This window comes from Crinia signifera, chromosome 4 (genome assembly GCF_055691185.1).
Source record: "Crinia signifera chromosome 4, ASM5569118v1, whole genome shotgun sequence".
Taxonomy (NCBI): Eukaryota; Metazoa; Chordata; class Amphibia; order Anura; family Myobatrachidae; genus Crinia; species Crinia signifera.
In genome coordinates, this window is record NC_139220.1 from 12,976,381 (window position 1) to 12,998,784 (window position 22,404).

Below are 22,404 nucleotides of genomic sequence, written 5' to 3' on the forward strand. Positions count from 1 at the left end.
TGAAGATAAATCTTACTAGTGTATGGGCACCTTTAGGGGGGGGACAGTTGAGCAGACTGGGAACATAGGTCTGCTGTACAGATCGCTGTCGGTATACATCTGTCACCGCTCGCCAATCAAAGGCCAATTAACGGACAATCTGCAAATAATACATAATTCACCGGGGTGACATTACTGTAAGTCGGATACAGAAAAAACATTTCATTTTGGACTTGCGTCAGTGCGTGCATCTCCCACCCCAGCACCCCCCTAGTACGCGTGACGCTGATCCTCTGTCACGTGTGGGCTAATTCTAGGTTTGTTTTTTCTCCATGTATTTGAGCGTTAGCCCCTGTATACCACGGTATTACCTGCAGAACAGGGGCCGCTGTCACTGCTAGACAGGATGAAAGGGAAACGCATCCCCTGAGCCATTGTGATTCCAGCCGCCGCTGATCAGTGCTTTACGTCATCACTCATGTTTTAGTCTCGTTAAACCATTTAAATGCCTAAAATCCTCTTCTCGGAGTTATTAAGCCACATTCTGCAAGCCTGCTTTAGCTGGCCATTAAGATTCTCCACTGCAGCATTTAATCTACTCTCTCTGCCTCGGAACAGCACTCGCAAACTCATAATTATGACAGCGATAATAGCTCATTCTTACAGTACAGCCGCAGCCTGCACAGAACCCTCTTCGCCAACTGCGCCTCTGGACAGTCCGTTAATCACGCAGGCGACATCCGAGGGGAGACGGATTCCTATCCCTACCATCTAGCCGCTGTGCTGAGATTAATAAATGCCACGCGCAGACAATGGGAGACTGAATAGACGGAATTGTTGTCAGCGGTTGGGATGAGGCAAAGTATAATGTCAGAGGGATGGAGAAATTCCGATTTCCGGGATCCACGCACTATTAAGTGGCGCCAGAGTTGGAGTTCTGTCGCCGCAACCTACTAAGACAAAATTGCAGAAGCAACTGAGTGGTAGGTATCGCTCTGGCAACAAGGGCTGGAAGCGACAGTCCAAAATTTACTCATACTTGCCTGCAGACCTGGAATGTCCGGGAGACTCCTGAATTGCGTAGAGGTCTCCTGAACTCCTGGAGTAAGAAAGTTGCTATCCCACAATCAGCACATTATGACGCAAAAAAAGTGTATGTGGTATGATTTCGCCGGCACAAAAGGATGGTGGGCTTCTATAGAAGAAAAAAAGGGATTTTTGTAAGAACTTACCGTTCGAATCCCTTTCTCTGATATGGTCCTGGTGACACAGCTCAACACTGGGATGTAGGAGGGTCCGAAGGAGCCAGGCACCTATCCTAAAGCTTTAGAGGGTAGGCTCCTCCCCTACTGCATCCCTGGACTCTTCAGTTCAACTTTCAAAGCCACTGGAATACATTAACTCAGTACAAACGCCTGCACATATTATATGCACATTTTATAACAGAAACTGTTAACTTTTAACCATTTTAACATGAACATCATGAAATTCTGGCATACTTACTGAGCGTAAGGGAGGGATCGCTGTGTCACCAGGACCATATCAGAGAAAGGGATTCGAACGGTAAGTTCTTACAAAAATCCCTTTTTCTCTTTCAATGGTCCTGGTGACACAGCTCAACACTGGGACGTTCCAGAGCCGGTCCTTTGGGAGGGTACGCTCAGGTCTGCAGCTCTCAGCACTGCTCGCCCGAATGATGCGTCCTCCGACGCGAACTCATGGAACCTATAGAATTTGGCAAATGTGTGAACAGATGACCAAGTGGCAGCTCTGCAAACCTGCTCCGCTGTGGCCCCATGTCGGACCGCCCAAGAGGTAGCAACTGACCTGGTGGTATGCGCATTAATTCTGGCCGGTACAGGCCTACCCACTTTGGTGTATGCAAAAGCTATCACAGATCGCAACCACCTAGCAATGGTCTGCTTAGATGCAGGCCAACCAATTTTATGTACGTCATACAATACCAATAAAGTGTCAGTCTTTCTAACACTCTTCACTCTGTCCACATATATGCGTAAGGCACGCACAACATCCAAAGTCTTCAACTTGTCCCTTTTCTTGGAACCCTCTGGGGGTTGAAACACAGGTAGAACTATCTCCTGATTTAAATGGAAGGCAGAGACTACCTTCGGTAAAAATTGCGGCACTGTTCTCAGAACAGCCCTGTCATCGTGAAAGATTAAGAAGGGAGATTTGCATGACAAGGCTCCCAACTCAGACACCCTCTTAGCAGATGCTACTGCTAACAAAAACACTAACTTCCACGTGAGAAACTTAAAGTCAGCCGACCTCAAAGGCTCAAAAGGTGCCTTCTGAAGGCAATCCAAAACCAGTGACAGGTCCCAAGGTGCTACTGGTTGCTTGTAAGGGGGATTCAGTTTGGATACCCCTTGTAAAAAAGTTTGAATCTCCGGTAAAATGGCAATTCTTTTTTGAAAATAGATGGACAAGGCCGAAATCTGCACCTTCAACGACTGAAGGCTTAGGCCCGAAGAAAATCCATCTTGTAAAAAATCCAACATTTTTGATAATTTGAAGTGAGATGTGTGAGCTTTTTGCCTCTCACACCATCTAATATAAGTCTTCCAGACTCTATAATAATTTGCAGAAGAAACAGCCTTTCTGGCTTTTATCATAGTCTGCACTACTGCGTCAGAAAATCCTTTCTTTTTCAAAATGGCGGTTTCAATAACCAAGCCGTCAAAATCAATCGATCGGAATCCAGATGATTGAATGGGCCTTGTCTTAACAGGTCTGGTCTCAGAGGTAGACGCCATGAATCCACTGATAACCTCTGAAGCCTCGAATACCAAGACCTCCTTGGCCAATCTGGGGCCACAAGGATCACCGGGACCTTCTGGTCCTGTACCCTCTTTAACAGTCTTGCTAACATCGGAATAGGAGGGAATGCATAAAGAAGATTTCCCTGCCAATGGGTAGTCATGGCATCCACTGCCTCTGCTAGCGGATCTCTCGTTCTGGCATAGAACCTGGGCACCTGATGGTTGAACCTGGATGCCATTAGGTCCAAATCCGGAGTTCCCCACATTGCAGTGATCTGGTGAAACACCTGAGGGTGTAGGCTCCATTCTCCTTCCTTGAGCTCCTCCCTGCTCAGGAAGTCTGCTTCTATATTCTCCACTCCTGGAATGAATATAGCCGATACTGCAGGAACATTCTGTTCCGCCCATAGAAAGATTCTGGACACCTCCCACATGGCCAATCTGCTGCGTGTACCTCCCTGGTGATTCAGATACGCCACAGCTGTGGCATTGTCGGTCTGAATCCTCAAGGGGGAGTTCCTTAACCTGTCTCCCGCCAAGGAAATCACTTTCCAGACAGCTCTCAGCTCCAAGATGTTGATTGGCAACGCTGATTCCTCTGCCGTCCACAGGCCCTGCAGCCTGAGATCCAGGGCTACTGCCCCCCAGCCCCTGAGACTGGCATCGGTAGTTACTATCAACCAGTCCCAGGTCTGTAATGACCGACCCCACTGAAGGGAATCTACCTCTGTCCACCATTTCAAGGAGTCCCGAGTGTCTGCGGACAGCACTATCAACTCCGTCTTCATGGTCAAAGTGTTTCCTGACCAGGCTGACAAAATGTTCCATTGGAATACTCGAGAGTGGAACCTGGCAAATTGAAGCGTTTCGAATGACGCCACCATTTTCCCCAGGAGTTTGAGGCACCTCCATACTGACAAGTTCGGAGCACTGAGGATCTCCTGAACTAGATTGACCAGGTCCCTGGCCTTTATCTCCGGGAGGAATACCCGATGGAGATGGGTATCCAGTATGACTCCCAAGAACTGGATCCTCTGTGATGGTACCAACTGAGATTTTTGTAAGTTTAAAATCCAGCCGTGAGCCTGCAAAAAACTGATGGCCTCTTTTAAATGACTTTGAAGCAGTGTTGCTGATTCTGCTTTGAACAGGAGATCGTCCAAATAGGGTATTACTGTGATTCCCCTGAGCCTCAGCACTGCCGCCATCACAGACATTATTTTTGTAAATACCCTTGGCGCGGTTGCTAGGCCAAAGGGTAACGCCCGGAACTGTAAATGCAGGTCTCCTATGGCAAATCTCAACAGCATCTGATGTTCCGGGTGAATGGGAACGTGCAGATATGCGTCCTGGACATCCATGGACGCCAGAAATTCTCCCTGGTCCAGACTCAGGAGTACAGTTCTCAAAGACTCCATTTTGAAATGGTCTACCCAAAGGTGAACATTTAAGGACTTCAAATTTAGTATTGGTCTGAAAGACCCGTCTGGTTTGGGCACCAGGAACAGCGTGGAGTAAAATCCTTTCTTCCACTCTGCCCTGGGAACCGGGACTACCACCCCTTTTTCCAAAAGGGAACGAGCCGCTCTCATAAGAGCTGTGCGCAGGAGCGCCTGCTTTGGTATGGGTGTGGGGATGAACCTCTTTGGAGTCCGCCCTCTGAAAGGGATTTTGTAACCCTGGGTAATAATCTCTAAGACCCAGGTATCCTGGTCTAGAGAAGCCCAAGCGTCTCTGAAGTGTGTAAGACGCCCCCCCACCTTTATCCCTGCCGGGCTGATCCCCTGACAGTCATGCGGAGGGTTTTTCCTCTCCTTTAGAGGCAGGCTTCTTATTGAAAGAGCCAAACTTGGACCTTTGGGATTTGCCCCTGGAGTTCTGGAACTTTCCCCTGAACGATTGTCCCCGAAAGGACGCACCACCTCTAGGGGAGGGCCGAAAGGACGGCCTAAAAGCAGCAAATCTGGATGACTGCTTTGTTGAGGAGGCCGGCAGAAACGTACTCTTGCCGCCTGTGGCTTGTTTTATAATCTCCTCAAGCTCAGAACCAAAAAGTAACTTTCCCTTGAAAGCTAACATTTCTAAGGCCTTTTTGGACTCATTGTCCGCTTCCCAGGCCTTAAGCCAGAGTACCCTCCTGGCATTTATGGAGACTGTGGATACTCTGGTAGCCATTTTAAGAGCTTCCTCCTCTGCTTCCACCGCATATTCTGCAGCGGCCTTAATCTTTTCTGCTACCAGCAAAGCACCGTGGTCAGCCTGCAGCATGGTGCATAGCTCACCAGCCCACTCTATAATGGCCTTAGAGACCCAGGCTGAAGCAATAAGGGGACGCAGGGTAAACCCCACCCCTTCAAAAATAGCCTTGAGGTTTCCCTCTAACTTTTTATCCACAGCATCTTTAAAAGCTGCACCACCCTGTACAGGTAATACCGTAGCTTTTGATAAGCGTGCCACAGAAGCATCCACAACAGGCACCTTTTCCCAGAGTTCAGAATGAGACTCCGGCATGGGGTACAGACTAAGGAATCTTTTAGGCATCTGTAGCCTCTTATCTGGGGTTTTCCAAGCCCCTTCCAATAGTTCCTGTAACCCCTCATCTGAGGGAAAAGTAACAGCCTCCTTTCGCTGTCGCTTAAAAACACCCTTAACAGGGGTCTTATCCTCAACAGACAGTTTTAACGCCTGTTTTACAGCCACAATAAGATCCTCTATACCAGCAGCAGAGGTCTCTTCAAAATCATCACCCTGGTCCCAGGGTGTGTCAGTATACTCTCCTTCCTCTTCCTCTAACACATTAGGCATAGCATAAGACCTTTTAGGGGTCCCTGTAACCTCATCCATTTTGTCCAGTATTTCACTGAATCTGTTGATCCCCTTAGCAGTATCCTGCATCACCTGAATAAGTGCAGGATCTGCCTGGGTAAGAGGTAAGGAGCCAGACGACTGCTGAGATGATGGCATAGGTCTCTGTGATTCTACCAGCACATCACTCTGCCTGTCCAGAAGCTGCACCAAAGCGTTTACCGACCTGCCTAGGGCACTGGCCCACGCAGGTTCACTCTGCTCTCCCCTATGGTGTTCACTGCCCATGGGTCTCACATCAGCGCAAGTAATACATAAGCCCCCCTTGGCCATCTGCTCAGGGACAAACTTTTGTGTGCAAACATTGCACGCGCTCAGTGCACTAAGGACTCCCTCCCCCAAAACCACAGCCTGATGCTCAGACATGATGCAAGTGAAGCGTATATATATATATCTCAATATACACAGTGCAAACAATTGTACAAGCGTTTATACAAAGTCAATGCACCCAATCACTTAGCTGTCTGTAGGTTTCAACTGCGGGGAAGCGATGCCCAGGAAATCCAAGTCACTCTGCCAGGATCAATAAGCCAGCTCAGCTCCGCTGCAAGCGTTCTGAAAGGCGCCAAAGTCAGAGTGAAGGAAGAGACCAAAGTCCCTGCTGCTGCGGGGTCCGTGACCTTTTGGCGCCAACCACCCCCAGCTAGCCGCTCCTTAGGTAGGATTTCCTTGTTCCAGTATCTCCCCCTCAAATGGGGACCACTTGGAACATGCCTGTCACAGCGCTGCTGTCCTCTCAGTCAGGAGCTCAGCGTGTAAGCTCCGCATAAAATGGCCGCCGCCATCACGGAGCGCCTGTCCCCCATGATCCCCACCTAAATGTGGAGCCGGTTTCAGGCTACTCCGGAGCCCAGGCAGCCTCTTAATAGAGGCTGTAAGCGCAGCACAGGGAGACCAGACAGAGTCTACCCTGTGCACAGAGAGCTGACAGGACGCGCTTCTGTCAGCTCCTGCTGCGCTAGCAGTGTGAGGATTCACTATGAAAATCCTCACACTGTGCCTACCTAGCTAGGGTAATAGTTAATAAAATAATAAAAAAACCCTAACTACTCTAATTCTTCGGCTGCTCCTGCAGCCCTTTAGAATAGCACCCACTCCAGTGGGCACCTAACACGAACTGAAGAGTCCAGGGATGCAGTAGGGGAGGAGCCTACCCTCTAAAGCTTTAGGATAGGTGCCTGGCTCCTTCGGACCCTCCTACATCCCAGTGTTGAGCTGTGTCACCAGGACCATTGAAAGAGAAAATATTCTAACACCTGGTAAGGGGGCTGGTTCTGTGTTGTACACTGCTGAAACCACTTTAAAGGAGGCATGTCCAAACTATGGCCCTCCAGCAGCCACAAAACTACAAGTCCCATCATGCCTTGTCACAGTTTGCTATTAGGGAATGCTAAAACTATGGCAAGGAATGCTGGGATGTGTAGTTTCACAACAGCTGGAGGGCCACAGTTTGGACATGCCTGCTTTAAAGTCTTTTGTCCTGCCCCAGCAAAAGCCACCACAGAACGTAGGGCTTCCCTCCTCCCCGGTCACTCTCCCCTCCCCATCTCCGCTCCGGTGATCTTATGCCAGAGCTACCATGCTGCTGCCCCAGCTGCCCTTCACAGCAGACAGTGACCAGGTGGCAGGCTCGGGATGTTTGGCGCAGCTCGGGAGCCCGCACTCCCGAGTCCCCCTAAGAAGCACCGAACATTCCCCAAGCATACGATCAATAGAGTGAAGGCGTGAGGGGGAGCGACCACTGTGTGTGTGGGGGGGGGGGGGGGTTTGCCAGAGAGGTGATGCGCCAGTGGTGCACAGCTGCAGACACCACTGGCGCACACCTTCATATTCATACATGTGTACAGACAGCACAGGAGCAGATGTACCGCTGCGTGACAGTTCCCAGGTTAAGGTTACTCTGGGAATTTCCTCATTAAAAGATAATTGTTCATTTATGATCCCCAGAAGGACGTGGTTCTGTTATTAAATGTAAATAAAATGCTGAGAAGCCTCTAACGGCGCCGCTGCCTGTAACACATAATACTGACTTCATCTAGACCCCACTGCGAACACGTGCTGAAATAAAAATCAGGCTGATACAGGTGGAGCAGGGTTTATTGCTCCATGCGGTGGAATATGACGGACAATGCTACATGACCGATCTCCTGGCAGGACTCTACATAGTTCGGGTGTTATTCAAACTGACAGCAGCAAAGATTGGGCTTAATTCATGGATTACGTCCATTCCCGACGGTGTGAGACCTGCGCATAAGTAGATGCTGCACCGTGCGTGCGCAGATCTCGTTCTGCAGTGTCCTGGACGCCGCACCCTGATTGGCTTGTTTGGAAATAGAGCGTGTCGGCGAAAGGCGGTGTCGGACCCTTTCGGATCGACATGAGTTTTTCCCAACGTTTTGTCCCAAATGTCGACATAGTCACCGTCTAAGTGTACCGCTTCAGGCTCAGTGCCGTGACTCATGTCAACATTTGACTGTTGACCTAATGCTTGTGTCAACCTGCCAACCCTGTCGACCTTAGCCATGTCAACCTATTTATTTCAGGTTTCGAACTAAGCCCCGTCCACCTTCATTGAATCGACCTACTGACAGCTCGCCAGATAAATAACCCTGACTGTATTAGAACACTGTATAGGCTGGCACAGTGGTACGTGGTATCTGGATTGCCCGGTTGGCAAACGGAGGAGCTGGGAGCACCGGATATAAGATGCTGACTAGATCAGTGTTATACATAGAGTGGGCATGTGACAATTGTGCGTGGGGTGGAACCCAGGGTGGGAGAATATCGTACCCAGAGGGACGGCTAGTTATCATGGAGTCTCTGCTCCGTCCATACGTAGCAGGGAGAAGCTGAACCGGGCAGAGAAGGGGCGACGTGGCGGCCACAGTTAGGCCGATGGCCGTGCCAGCGTCCCCTGGGCACTCTGTCATTACAAAGTGATTATGTCTGTTTGTATAAGCGTCACAGAGCGGCAGTAAAATGTCAGTGCCAGTCAGCTGCACAGTCCGGCACTCGCTCCAGAGCCATCACGTCAGCTGTCGCCTCGTCGCTGGAAGGAAGGGCGCTCTAGAGGTGACATGACAAGGACAGAGTGACCCCCGTGATCCCAGCCCACACTGCGGCGATGTCTGCAGCAGACGTAGGACAGAGTCTAGCTATTGTTTAACTGACAAATGATAGGTAGAAGCTGATTGGTAGCTATGGTCCCCATAGTCACACACAGGCCCATCGGGGAAGAGAACCTGCTGAACAAGGACATCCCTTCTAAATACAGTTCTCCCACCTGTGATGTCACAGACAGCAGAGAACATCTGCACTGCAGGTGGGGCAGATGCAACAGGTGCAGAGAGAGTTAGATTTGGGTGGGGTGTGTTCAAACTGAAATCTAGAACTAAAGCAGCCGGCATTTACTCTGCCCAGAAATAAAATAACTCACCCAAATGTAACTCACTATGCACATGTTACATCTGCCCCACCTGCAGAGCAGCATGATTTTGTCCATTAAAGAAGGTGTTTGCTTTTGCAAATCAACCTGAATCACCCCCATGTTACATTATACTGGACAGGGTATTTTCTACAGGGCATTGGTGCACTGCATCAACCAATCAGCTTCTGACATTTTTCAAGCACAGCTTGTAACATGTAAGATAGAAGATGATTAGCTAGTACTTTGTCTCTCACAAATGTACAGTATTTCTCTCTGAGCTTTGATAAACACCCCCTTAGGAACTAAGGCCCTTATCCTGGTTCACTTGCAAAGGCAAATTCCTGCTCTAATTGACAAAACCATGTGCACTGCTGGTGGGGCAGATGTAACATGTGCAGAGAGAATTATATTTGGGTGGGGTTTTACTTCAAAGTGAGATCTATATTGCAGTGTAACAATAAAGCAGCCAGTATTTACCCTGCACAGAAACAAAATAACTCACCCAAAGCTAAATCTATCTGCACATGTTACATCTGCCCCACCTGCAGTGCACATGGTTTTGTCCATTTGAGAAGGAATTAGCCTTTGCGAGTGAACCAGAATAAGGGCCTAAGCAGGTGCTCCAATCTCACGCCGGCATGTAACAGGTGCAGTGCGCTTTATCACGTTCGCCGGCTGCATATAGGGGGAAGAATACAGACATCCAATAAATTATAAATAAAATTCCATCAGTCTGTCAGTCCTGTTGACTTTTAATTCCGTCCGCAGCATTCCGTCGTGGTGGCAGAGGGCACACAGACAGGCGGTACAGAATCCAGTCAGCGCACTGTCCATGGAAAACAGGAGGAAATAAATCAAACAACAGGATGAGGAAGAGGGTACATGGATATAGGAGCATGGAGGCGAAAATTAGGGGAAGAAACAGCTAAATTTACTAAAGCTTCTAAAAATTAAAAGAGATGATATTGCCCTGACCAACCAATCAGATCCAGTCTACCAATTTGCAATTTGTACTCAAAACTTTTGCAAATGATAAATGATGGACGGGCAGAAGAGGGCGCTGTGCGGAGGGCGGACTAGGACGCTGCGCACACAATCCATTTCTGCAACGGGAGAACCTTAGTATTTACACCTATTTTTTCCTTAATGCGTTTCTAATTACTTCTCGGTTCTGATAATGCCCAGCAAGAACACAGCGGTAATTACACGGGCGCTGCATAATGACAGCACCTGGTAGTGAGTGGGTGCCACTTGGCACAGTCATCTTGGGGGGGGTGCAGAACAGCTTGACAGTGAGGAAAGAAAAATCTAAATGAGGTAGAATAACAAGAGCGAAGCACAGCGGTACAGGGTGCAGGCTGATGCAAACGGGCCCTTAGGTCAAAGGGGGCCCCACACTGCGCACCTACAGCAGGACATATTGACTGGCATCAATTGCGTTCTGTGCAGAAGGCGGCAAAGACTATGGTATCCGTGCCAGTGTCTTTGCCACAACCTCCATATGCCATATTAGGGGGAATTGCCTCCTAACCTTGGTACCCAGGTGCTTTAACGTTTATATCAATATGCCACCTACATCCGTGCTCTGTGGGTACTAGAACATCCAACATAGCGTATCCCCCCTCCCTCCTGATCAGCTTGTCCTCCCCCAATACTATAATCCTCATCTCCGTACACTGGGGACACATACACCACTGCGGTGCCAGCCTTTATGGCACAGAATGCCACAGTTACGTCTGCGTGACCTTGGCACGTCCCGATTGTGTCTTTCCCATGGGCAATAACTGATGCGCGGTATTATCCCAGAGATAAACACAGGGAGCCGCAGTTGTTTTCCTGTTCTGTCCTGACATCTGGCATGAAAGGAAGGGGCCAGGATTAACCCTGATGGAGCTGGGCTGTATCGGCTGCCGCTCTGCATGTCATTATCGGATGTTTTCATGGAACCAGCAGACTGCAAGCAGGGCCCTGCCCGGGGAAGCCTGTGCATAATTAAGGCTTGGTACTGGCAGGTGCCCCATCATTTCTCCGAGGTAGTCAATGATCCGGCGCCTAGAACATCGCTGACCTTTTTATCATGATGCGAGGCGTCGTTAGCCGCGTTTGACATCTCCGCGGGAATCTAACAGGTGCTGTCCGCTTTAGTGCCCTCGGACAATGCGCAGCGGCGTACTGCATGCAAATACGCACACAACACCGGAACGCTGTCTGGCGGACGCAGGACCCAGAGCCTTACGCGTCACCCACATAGGAATTGTTACACTTATAGACATATACCGTATTTACATATTGATAAACTGAGTCTAATGACGCAGAACCGCAAACACGCCGGGCGCCATGTTCATACGGAGGAGCTACGCCTGCCATAGGGGTGGTGCAGGTTACGATGGGGGCACCGAGACGGAATTGTGCCGCCGCCAGTCTGTGTCTTGGTTGGGAGAACATCAGTTGCGGCGTTATCACACAGACGCAGAAGCGACGCCATCAAAGGGCGTAGATCTTTCCACGTCTATGTGCGACCCCGGATCAGGCGTCTTGTGTGTCTTTTTGCGCTGTGTATGCTTCAGAGCTGAGCGAGCGCTCGTACAGACGACGCAGAGTTGCACGCACTGCGATCGCACCTTGCGGCCAAGGTGTAATAGGGTTATAATGGGGCACAGTCATGTAAGCGAAGATGAATGACGGCGTGACAGAGTGTGCTAATTAGCGTTGGAATCACCAGCTAGGTGGACTGGTAACGTGACCACCTGTGCACCAGTTAGGGGGTCTGGTAAATGTGACAGTTAGTAATGACTGCACCTGTGCACCAGCTAGGTGGTCTGGGAAATGTGACAGTTAGTAATGACTGCACCTGTGCACCAGTTAGGTGGTCTGGTAAATGTGACAGTTAGTAATGACTGCACCTGTGCACCAGCTAGGTGGTCTGGGAAATGTGACAGTTAGTAATGACTGTACCTGTGCATCAGCTAGGTGGTCTGTTAAATTAGACAGTTAGTAATGACTGCACCTGTGCACCAGCTAGGTGGTCTGGGAAATGTGACAGTTAGTAATGACTGCACCTGTGCACCAGCTAGGTGGTCTGGGAAATGTGACAGTTAGTAATGACTGCACCTGTGCACCAGCTAGGTGGTCTGGGAAATGTGACAGTTAGTAATGACTGCACCTGTGCACCAGCTAGGTGATCTGGGAAATGTGACAATAATGACTGCACCTGTGCACCAGCTAGGTGGTCTGGGGAATGTGACAGTTAGTAATGACTGCACCTGTGCACAATTTAGGTGATCTGGGAAATGTGACAATAATGACTGCACCTGTGCACCAGCTAGGTGGTCTGGGGAATGTGACAGTTAGTAATGACTGCACCTGTGCACCATTTAGGTAGTCTGGTAACGTCACAGTTAGTAATTACTGCACCTGTGCACCTGCTAGGTTATACTGCTTTCACATTACACGGTTCAGTCCCGGCGCGACCCTGCATTTTGGGATGTACACATCCCCTCCGCGAACCGACATCATTGGCGGTTTGCTGACATCATCCAGGGGCGCGGCTGGGGGTGTGGGGGAGGAGGCAGCTCTTAGAGCTGGCGCTGCTCCAAGCGCTGCCTCCTCCATAGTGTGAATGGCAAACTGGTCGCTCACAGCAACACGACAATGAACCGGTAAGAACTCTGCTTTTTTACCGGTTCGTATTGCCGTGCTGCACATTTGCGGGACCCAGTAACCCCTCTCACATTGCACTAATTACCGGGTCGAGCCGGCAAGAAACAGGCTTGTACCCGGTAATTAGTTGCGATGTGAAAGGGGTATTAGTAATGACTACACCTGTGCACCAGCCAGGTGGTCTGTGAAATGTGACCTGTTGGCAGATCTTGAGGACGTGCCTAGGACAGCCATTAATGGGACAATTCAATTATTTTTTTGGATTAACCTTCACTAAAATTGGCTGCTGGATAAACGAGCGAGAACGTGGAATGTGCGTAATTTAGGGTGAATGTACAATGCGAGAGGCAGCAAATCCTCAGAATAGAGCCCAGCATGCACCTGGAGATTGCCCCGCCGCCCAGGAATAATTCATGAGCATATTCAGCTCGGAAGCTGCCTGCGTCTCAGGCAGAGCGATGAACATCTAACCGGTCATCACAATCCAGACTTCAATGTTTCCGCGATGGGGTTCTGCTGACCGGTGAATGCGGCACGCTGTGTCTGATGTATGAAAAACAGCGGCGGAATTGCATTTTCTGAAGCGTGGGTCACAGATTATCATGGACAAATTACTTTAAAATACCATGCGGCTGCCTGAGGCAGTCTGAGCTCGGCCGCGTTTAATTAACCCCTCAGCCGAAAGCTAACACTCAGCGGAGCGGTGCGGCGGTTTCTGCTGAGACAGGTGTTCATTCCTGGGTTATTGTGCTAAGCAATCCTGGTTTGGGAGAGCGGCAGCAAGCGAGGCAGGGAGCCCGGGAAAATCATCCCACCTGTGCATGTCACCAGGCTAGCCTGCAAATGGATGTTAATGCAAACCATCCAATCACAGTGCAGGTGGGGGGTGGGACTAATGCTGCTCAGCGAGCCAACCAGAATGACCTCCAAAGTGTAGAAGTTTCACAGAATGTGCATTTACTTCTATGCGCGACTTCTCCATTTAATCTCTCTCAAAGGTTTGATAACCTCCTCCTGAGACTTTCGTACATTATGGGGTAAATTTACTAAAATTCTAAAGAGGTGACGTTGCCCGTAGCAACCAGACTCTGTCTATTATTTCTCTATTGCATCCTAGAAAACTAATGACAAAACACAATTGGTTGCTATGGGCAACATCACCTCCTTTAATCTTTAGTAACTGTGCCCCTGCAGTAGGTCTGCCTGATGAAGGGGAGGTTGGGGTTCCAGCACCTGTAATAATGCTGCTATTCCTTATGGAGTGTGAGAAAGTTATTGTGGGGCAGATTTATTAAGCTCGGTGAAGTGATAAAGTGTCTGGATTTTATCTCCGGCCAATCAGCTCCTAACTGTGGTTACAGACTTGAAATGAAAAATGACAGGTAGGAGCTGATTGGCCGGTGATAAAAACCAGACACTTTATCACTTCACCGAGCTTAATAAATCTGCCCCTGTAAGTGGGGCCAGAAGAAAGAACCGGGAAGGGCAGGAAAGGGAAGGGAGAAGGGCAGGAAAGGGAAGGGATGATGTGCGGGAAAGGATCGGCAATGACAGGGAAATAACTGGAAGGTGTTCGGAAGAATAATACATTATAGGACAATTAAATATGAAGGGCCAAAGGTAAAACAAAGGCAAAGGAAACTAAAGGTGATGGGAAAGAACAGAAGAAGGGAGGATGCTACGGGAAAACAGAAGGGTGAGAGGAAGTAGGACAAGGAAGGACAAAGAAGGCCATGATGGGTGAAGGAAAGGAAATGAAGGAAAAGTGAAAGAAAGAGAGGGAGGAAGGAAGGGAGAAATGGAGGGAGGGAGGAATGGAGGAAGAAAGGAAGGGAGGGGAAGAAAGGAAGGAAGAGATGGATGGAGGAAGGAAGGAAGGGAGGGGAAGGGAGGGAGGGAGGGGAAGAAAGGAAGGAAGAGATGGATGGAGGAAGGAAGGAAGGGAGGGGAAGGAAGGAAGAGATGGATGGAGGAAGGAAGGAAGGGAGGGGAAGAAAGGAAGGAAGAGATGGATGAGGAAGGAAGGAAGGGAGGGGAAGAAAGGAAGGAAGAAATGGATGGAGGAAGGAAGGAAGGAAGGAAGAAATGGATGGAGGAAGGAAGGAAGGAAGGGAGGGGAAGAAAAAAGAAGAAGGGGGGAAGACAGGATGAAAGGGAAGAAAGAAGGAAGGAAGGGTATAGACAATAGGTGGAGAAAGGTAATAAGAATGAGAAAGAAAATGTAAATAATGGAGAGTGAAAGGACACAATGGGTGGAGGAAAGGAAAAGAAATTAAAGCAGAAGAAAAGGAAAAAATGTGATGGGTGGAAGCAGTGAAGGGGGGGGGATGGGGGGCTGAACGTAGTCTATAAATCTGTGTGGCGGTTTTATGACATATGGATTTGTGATCTTCTGTATTTATAACGATATCTTGAGATGTTTGGACTTACGCCCGGACCTTTCCTTACCTGTTATATTATCGCTGTATAACCATGTTTGCTGTTATGTATCACACGAGATGCTTTTTCTACCTCTACTATAAAGGCGTATGACAACCAAAAAATCCTGGATACATGTAACACAAGCTCAGCCCAGTCCACCGTTTGCGAATAAGACAAAGGACCCCATCGCGGCGGACGTACAGGGCCTGCAATTTCCCAGCAGCAGCAGCGGCGGCGGGTACTGAGCCCCCGTCACAATGGCACCTGCAGTTTCTATTAGCAACGGATGAACGGAGCTTATGTAACAGACAGGACGGGCAATATAAGGCAACACTTCTTAGCCCTGGGAACTGAATCATGCTCCTTATGGCTCATTAGGATCTGTCAGCTGGTGCCCTTTACTGGCGATGGAGAGGGTGCTGATAACACTAATCAGGAAAGGTGTTGACCTTTATCACACATTATCGCTACAAGGTATAAAAAACCCTCGGAACGATTCATACACGTCTCACAACAGGCTCATTCAACCTGCGTTTTGGACTTTGAGGGCTGCCTAACCTTTACCCACCGCTGAGCAGCTCAGCCTGGGCCATCGCACACCTCTGCAGCCGGGGCACCGAACCGTGAACGCGATCGGCCGGAATAAATCACAGCACCCGCATCCAAGCCTCCGAAACCAAAGTGCAAGCTCTTTGGTCAAAAGCCCCGCAGAGATTAGTAAGCAATTTCGACCAATCCTCTATTAGCACATCCCAGCCTGTCAAAGTGATGGAACAACATAAATGTCATGGCAACGAGGAACAATTGAATTGCTCCGATGGGTGTCACTTGAATTCCCACCATAGTATATATATATATAGCAATACAAATACTCAATGTAAAACATAAGTGCAGTTTTATACCATCGATATAGACAACCAATAAACAGGCCTCTGACCTTTGAACTTGTGAAAAACAGCCCACAGCTCGGCGATATCGGTGGCGAAGGTGATATCGGTGTCCAGGACGATGACCCGCTCCAGGCTGGCGGGGAGAGTCTTGGTGAGCACTAACTTCATGAGCCCATATATTCCTGAGTAATGTTTGTTGGGAATCCACGATACCTCCGACTGCAAAGACAGAGACACGGATGGTCAGATATTACCCCCAGACCGCCCTTCGCTAACCCTCCCCCTGAATATCCCTTTTTTGTACAGGCGGCACGGATGTTGTAGTGGTCAGCATTGCTGCCTCACAGCGCTGAGGTCATGGGGTTGATTCCCGCCACAACCCTAACTGTGTTGAGTTTGTATGCTATCCACACAGTTAAGTGGGTTTCCTCTGGGTACTCCAATACTGGGACAGGGGCAGATGTGATGGCTACATACGTTTGCGCTATATAATTAACTGGTAATAAATAAAATCTCCAGTTTATCTGCCCACTTGTCTTAATAATCAAATAAAATACATTAATTTAGCATAAATACCAAACACTGTAAGGGGGATATTCAATTAGTCGCGTCAATATATTAATTGGGGGTATCCAATTAAGCCCCGAAAGACGGCGGTCATAGGGGATTTTTAATCGTCTGCCCGCGGCGGGAGAAAAAAAGTATCCCAGATAAGTGCCCCGTTTCTGCTATTGTGGCCCCCAAAACACACACGGGTCTGGGGACTTATCCTACATGCTTACACCCGACATAAAAAACAATTGTCCAATATTGACCATAAATTGGAAAAATCACTGCAAAATCTCGTTTATTTTGCGGATAATTGAATATCCCCCATGTGATACCTCTATGCAAATAGTAGGAGGAATATATGATGGGTTCAATGTTTCACAGGGGAATCCTGAGCAATGATTGGTTGTGGCTAATAAGGTCGAGACAAATTAGGTCGACCAGGAAAAACTTCAACAAACACAAGGTCCACATGGGAAAATGTCCGCACAAGCAAAAAAGGACAACATGGGAAAGGTGCATCTTTTTTACTGTGTGGATTCAATCATCTGTGGTTTTTTAGTGCGCAATTAATGCTCCAGCATTCACACCCAGCCCTATTACATGTAAACCCATAGATTCCTCATTTAGGGCCTTATTCTGGTCGATGCGTAAATTTCCGAATTCTTTCGGATGGCGTTTTTTAGCCGTCTGCGCATGCGTAGGCAACGCTATGCGCATGTGCCACGCAAGGTCTCCGTACTTGTTCTCACTAATACCGTACAGAAATGTGCACCGCATACACTCGGGAGATATGGGCGTCATTCGGAAGTACACAGGGGCGTAGTTTCAAAGTGGGCTAAACTGGGCGTAAACATGGGCGTACACGAGGGAGGGCACTAATTCTGGTAGGCGTGCATTCGGACAGCACACCGACTGCAAACTAACCAAAAGGCAAGAAATATGCGATGTCCATAAGAGAGTATTTCTTTGCGGACACCACTCGGTCATGCGCTAGGCATTCGGATCGCCCAATTAGTACTCCCGCACCTGAACCAATGTCACCTGAACACAATACAATCCACTCCTCTACTCATTACTCATTAATTACACTCTTTTCATTGGACACTCTTTAAATGGACCATTACTAAACACACAAATCTATGCTGAAAGCACGGCTGCATTTGTTACACACATTTACACTGCAAGCAATGGACAGAACTTGCTTTCACTAATATAAATATACATGTCACTTTTACATTTACCAATAACAGCACACATTGGGGATCAAAAGATAGTGGTATGTTTTGCGGAAATACACCGCATCGGTGCGTACGGTCATGTTCCCGTCCGTTCTGACGCGGTAAGACCGTGCAGACGCTGTAAGTCCGTGCAGAATATGTGTGTTTCCATCGCACACGCATGGTTTGGATGTCGTCCGTAAACACGCCCTCTTCTGAAAGTGAGAGTCCATCCGAATGCGGAGGACCGGTGGGCGTTTCTTCGTACGATGTCCGCACAGCGTGGCGTGTGGACCGCTCCGAAAGAATTCGGAAATTTACGCACCAACCAGAATAACCTCCTTAGTGTCAGGATCTATGGAGAAGTCGCTAATAGCAATCGACGGGTCTCTAGCGCCTTTTTTTATAGATGGCGCTAGATGTACGATACCTAGAAGCCGATTGCTTCTCCCCATTCTCTCTTTAGAAGGTTTGATACATCTCCCAGTCAGCGGGAACGAACATGACATCACAAGGAAAAATGATTTCCTTTGCGCAAGTCCATTATTTCATTTTCTGTTTAGCATTGTAAATGACTCCCGGTTCCACCTGATAATGGAGACCCCCAAACCCCAGAAGGATATGGTACATCAGGCTGCGCACACCTCAGTAAGACGAGACCACTTAGGGCTCAGCCGAGAGGAAATAATCAAGATCAAGGGATGGTTTCAACACAAGTAGCAGTACCATAAATATATATTACAGCCACATCAAGCGAAACATTATCATATTATCCTCTCGACAGCGGCCAAAACAGAAAATACGAGTGTGGGTCTCGGCGGAAGGAGAGGAAATAGCAAAATAATGACATTTTGCATGAGGCTGGAATAATATTGTATTTTATGTGTGTGTGTAATATAGTTACAGTATGGAGGTTGTGGCTATTTCCACTGGGAGATTATATCGTTATTACTCACTCGCACATGCATTATAATGTCAATTTTCGAAATACGAGAAAACGGTAGGGGGGCAGGTGGCTTTCAAATAGGGGGTGACATTAATATTTATTAAAGAGGGACGAAAGGCTGTTTTTTCCGCTTCATTTTATATTTTATAAGTTACGTTCGAATTCATTGTATATTTTCTCCAATCCTATTTTCCCTGAACGAGACTTAATCTGCAACCGGTTGGAAACCCCTTTAAAAAGGAACGTTATTGGCTGGTCTTCCTGATCACACGGTGTGATGTCATCAGTAACATCTAGGAACAATGGAATCTGTTTACTCCACTGTATCACCGCCCTGGGTATCACAAGGTGTGATGTCATCGATAACATCTAGAACTAGGAACAGTGGACTCTATTTACTAAACCTTGAAAGGAGATGAAGTTATGAAATACCAATCAGTTCCTGACATTTTTTTCAAACACAGCCTGTAACATGGCAGTTAGGGGCAGAATGACTGGGACTTTTTCTCTCTCCACTATATCACTCCCCAAGGCTTAGTAAATAATCATCAATGTTGCACCATTAAAACTTGCACCAGCCCTATAGGGGGGAATTGTTTTCCATCCGAGTATGGCCTTATAAGTGACGGCTGTGCGCCTCTATACGCAAACACTTTCGGCGGCACACCTGTGAAGCCTCCTGTGATACTCCATATGACGCAACAGCTGCAGGCTTGCAGATCTGACACCTCAGGTAGGGTCCCGATTAAACGATTTGGCACTTGATGTGCGGGGCGGGCAGTCAGCAGTGCTGAGCGGTCACTGCAGACATTATTTTTTTAACTTCAAAAGATAGGCCAGCCGCTGATTGGCTGAGAGTGCTCTCTCTCTCAGCCAATCAGCGGCGAGGCAGCGGCAGCGAGGCCACTGATGGGTCCGATCCGACAGATTGAACCTGCAGCGGGTTCAATCTGTAGGGTCCAACCCGATGAGCAAGGAACAGCACATCGGGTCGGATGGGATGTCCAGCACATCCGATTTGGGTCGATTTCGCAGCTCGATCTGTCGCAATCGACGAAGTCGGGCCAAATCAAATAAGTGTATGGGCACCTTAAGGGTATACATCCCCTCATATGCTAGTGAGGGAAAACGCGCGGCACGGTGATGTTGGTCGGGACGTGGGGGGTCGCATTTACCTGCTCACTAAACTGCAAAAATAGACAGTCTAGCGAACAATTCTGCAGCAGGACCTTAGTGAATCCTCTGTCCGCCCGCGCACTCTGTCTAGGCAATAACATCCAAATTATTTTATTTTTACATGATCGGATTTGCATGCATATAAGTTATTTACTCTTTATACAGCTCCCGCATTTTTCGCAGCTCTGTATAATGCCACGCTGGGCTTACAGCGGGCACGCCGCCTTGCAAAACAAAACTTCTTTACAAACAGCAATCGCGAATGTGTATCTGTGCGCTAAAACAATTAAGCATCCAGCCAAAAAATAGAATAATAATAAAATGAAGAACTAAAAACTCTTGGCTAACCGCCCTAACTCCATTTGTCTGTGCGTTGTGCCAACAAGCCCCTGCGGGCAGGAGCTGGAGAACTGGCACCAGACTTCTGATACCTGGTATCATTCTGTGTCAATAGACAACAGGCGCAGGCAAAGGTGGGGAGGAGATGAATTGAGGCTTGGGGATCTGTAGTTATTGGGCCAGTAAGATTTTGATACGGAGCGATGTTCTAGGTAGCAGTTGGCGTCTAACACTTCGGGGCCTGTGGAATCTTCCAAATCATACCCCAGCTGGAAAATATTACATAGAAAGCCACACACGTTACAATTCATGTTCCAAGTGGTGTAATTGCTGCAGGAAGCGGAGACGCATCGAGCCAGAGAGCGAGAGTGTTTGCAGCGCTGGTACCCACCATCCCCCTGCATCCTGTGATGCCTACCAGCCAACAGCGCTAAACCCTTTCGCTGCGAGAGTGAGCTGCAGCTACAGCCGGGTCTCCAGCAGCGCGCTTTTATTTTATAACCTGTACTTAGAAAGCAATAAAGATGTTCTTCAATTGCTACTGTTATGTTTAATTGTATATTTAACTATACCGTCTTTGATTCTTACATATTCAATCTGTCAAGCGATGCTTCCAGCAAAGCAGCGTGAGACTGTGCTATAAACCGACAAGTCCGTGCTGTACACGGCAATGTCCACAAGAGGGCAGCACTTGTAAAATAAAAAAACATCTTAATGCCAGTATTGTACTGTATGCACAATATGGGGAATACACGTGAGAGGCAATCTCCGATTAAACTCGGTAGCGGCTATTTCCCCTTCTCCGAAAGGACCCTATGACATCATCGTACCATGTGACAACGAGCATCATGGTGCTGTGTAATGTAGATCAGGGTAAGAGATTACCTTAAAATACTGGCCGGAGGGCTTGCTCCTTCACTATCCATGCAATAAGTGGAAGTCTTTAGTAACCAGGTGGCGAGAGGAGCGGAGCGAGCCGCCTGTGAGGGTCCTGACCTTGCTCCTCCTCTCCCCGCCCCCTCTCCTCCCTGGGTCCTTACGGCAAAGGGGAACTAGTCAGAACCGATTAAAATCAAATTCGTTAAAGATGAAATATAGATTTTTCTCTATGTCAATAGCTATAAATATTCTTATCTCTTTTTATTAGCTTTTCATTTCCTTTACCGTAGCTTCAGGGACCTACTTTCTTTTCAAAGGACTAGAATACTATTATTAAAATGAATTTCTCTTCAGTTGCAGAGAGCATGTCAGCGGTGGAGCAGAGACAATGATAGTTGCTAACAAGTATGTAGTTATGCCAACATTTATATTTCTATGTACTATTAAATAAATGTCATTTTCTCAGGTCAAATTTCAAATCTGTCCAATAAAATCAATGCAATGAGGGTGCAAGTGCCCAATGAGGGAGCTTCAGATGTGCAGTAGCAATTTTGACCACCAGGTGGTGATAGAGACCTGCGGTTTGTAGTCTATACTAAGGCAGGATGCAGAGATACTACATTGCTGTACCACAGATTAAAGGGAACATTTTCTAAAACGGGAGTTCTATTGAGGATATGATGTTACCAGTGGCAACCAAATCAGATTCTATCTAACATATTCTAGAAGGTGATAAATAAATAGAAAGTAGAATCTGATTAGTTGCCAGGGGCAACACCCCATATTCAATAGAACTCCCATGTTTTTCCCCCAAGGGGCAGGGAAAGTGAGCATAGCTCCACCCCTGACACCCATACAGCCCCGCCCCCATGTTTTGCTTGGCCCACAGGCCAGTCAAAGAAAACGGATGACCATCGATAGGTAAAAACATTGATGGTCATCCACGGCATAATATGACACTATCGATGGCCAGTTGCGCTATTGCCATCAATGGGATCCATTGATGACAATAGCTACGACGGACATCCTGAACGTGGCACTGCAATGGCTTCTGCACTGCGAGGAGAAAAAAACCATTGGTGGTCTCTGACCGATGTTGAATACTTGCCATCAATTGGGAAGAACCCAGATGGTTTCCCACCATCGATGATGCAGAAGCATGTATTTTTTTTTTTGCCGGGACAGGGAGCTTAGTTCCGTAACCTGACACTCATGTGAGGCTCCGCCCCCAGACCCTTATTGGCCCACAACCTACTGTATTATAAAGAAG

At 48.0% G+C, this 22,404-nt stretch overlaps 1 protein-coding gene across 3 annotated transcripts in view; it reads right to left on the reverse strand.

Annotated features, from left to right (window-relative positions):
- The window catches only part of LARGE1 (LARGE xylosyl- and glucuronyltransferase 1), a 259,637-nt gene that overhangs the window by 79,134 nt on the left and 158,099 nt on the right, over window positions 1-22,404 (reverse strand). For all 3 annotated transcript variants that reach the window (XM_083181138.1, XM_083181137.1, XM_083181140.1), the window contains one exon: window positions 16,073-16,244. In XM_083181138.1, the coding sequence (XP_083037264.1) occupies window positions 16,073-16,244 (172 nt within the window). The remainder of the gene's footprint in view (window positions 1-16,072; window positions 16,245-22,404) is intronic.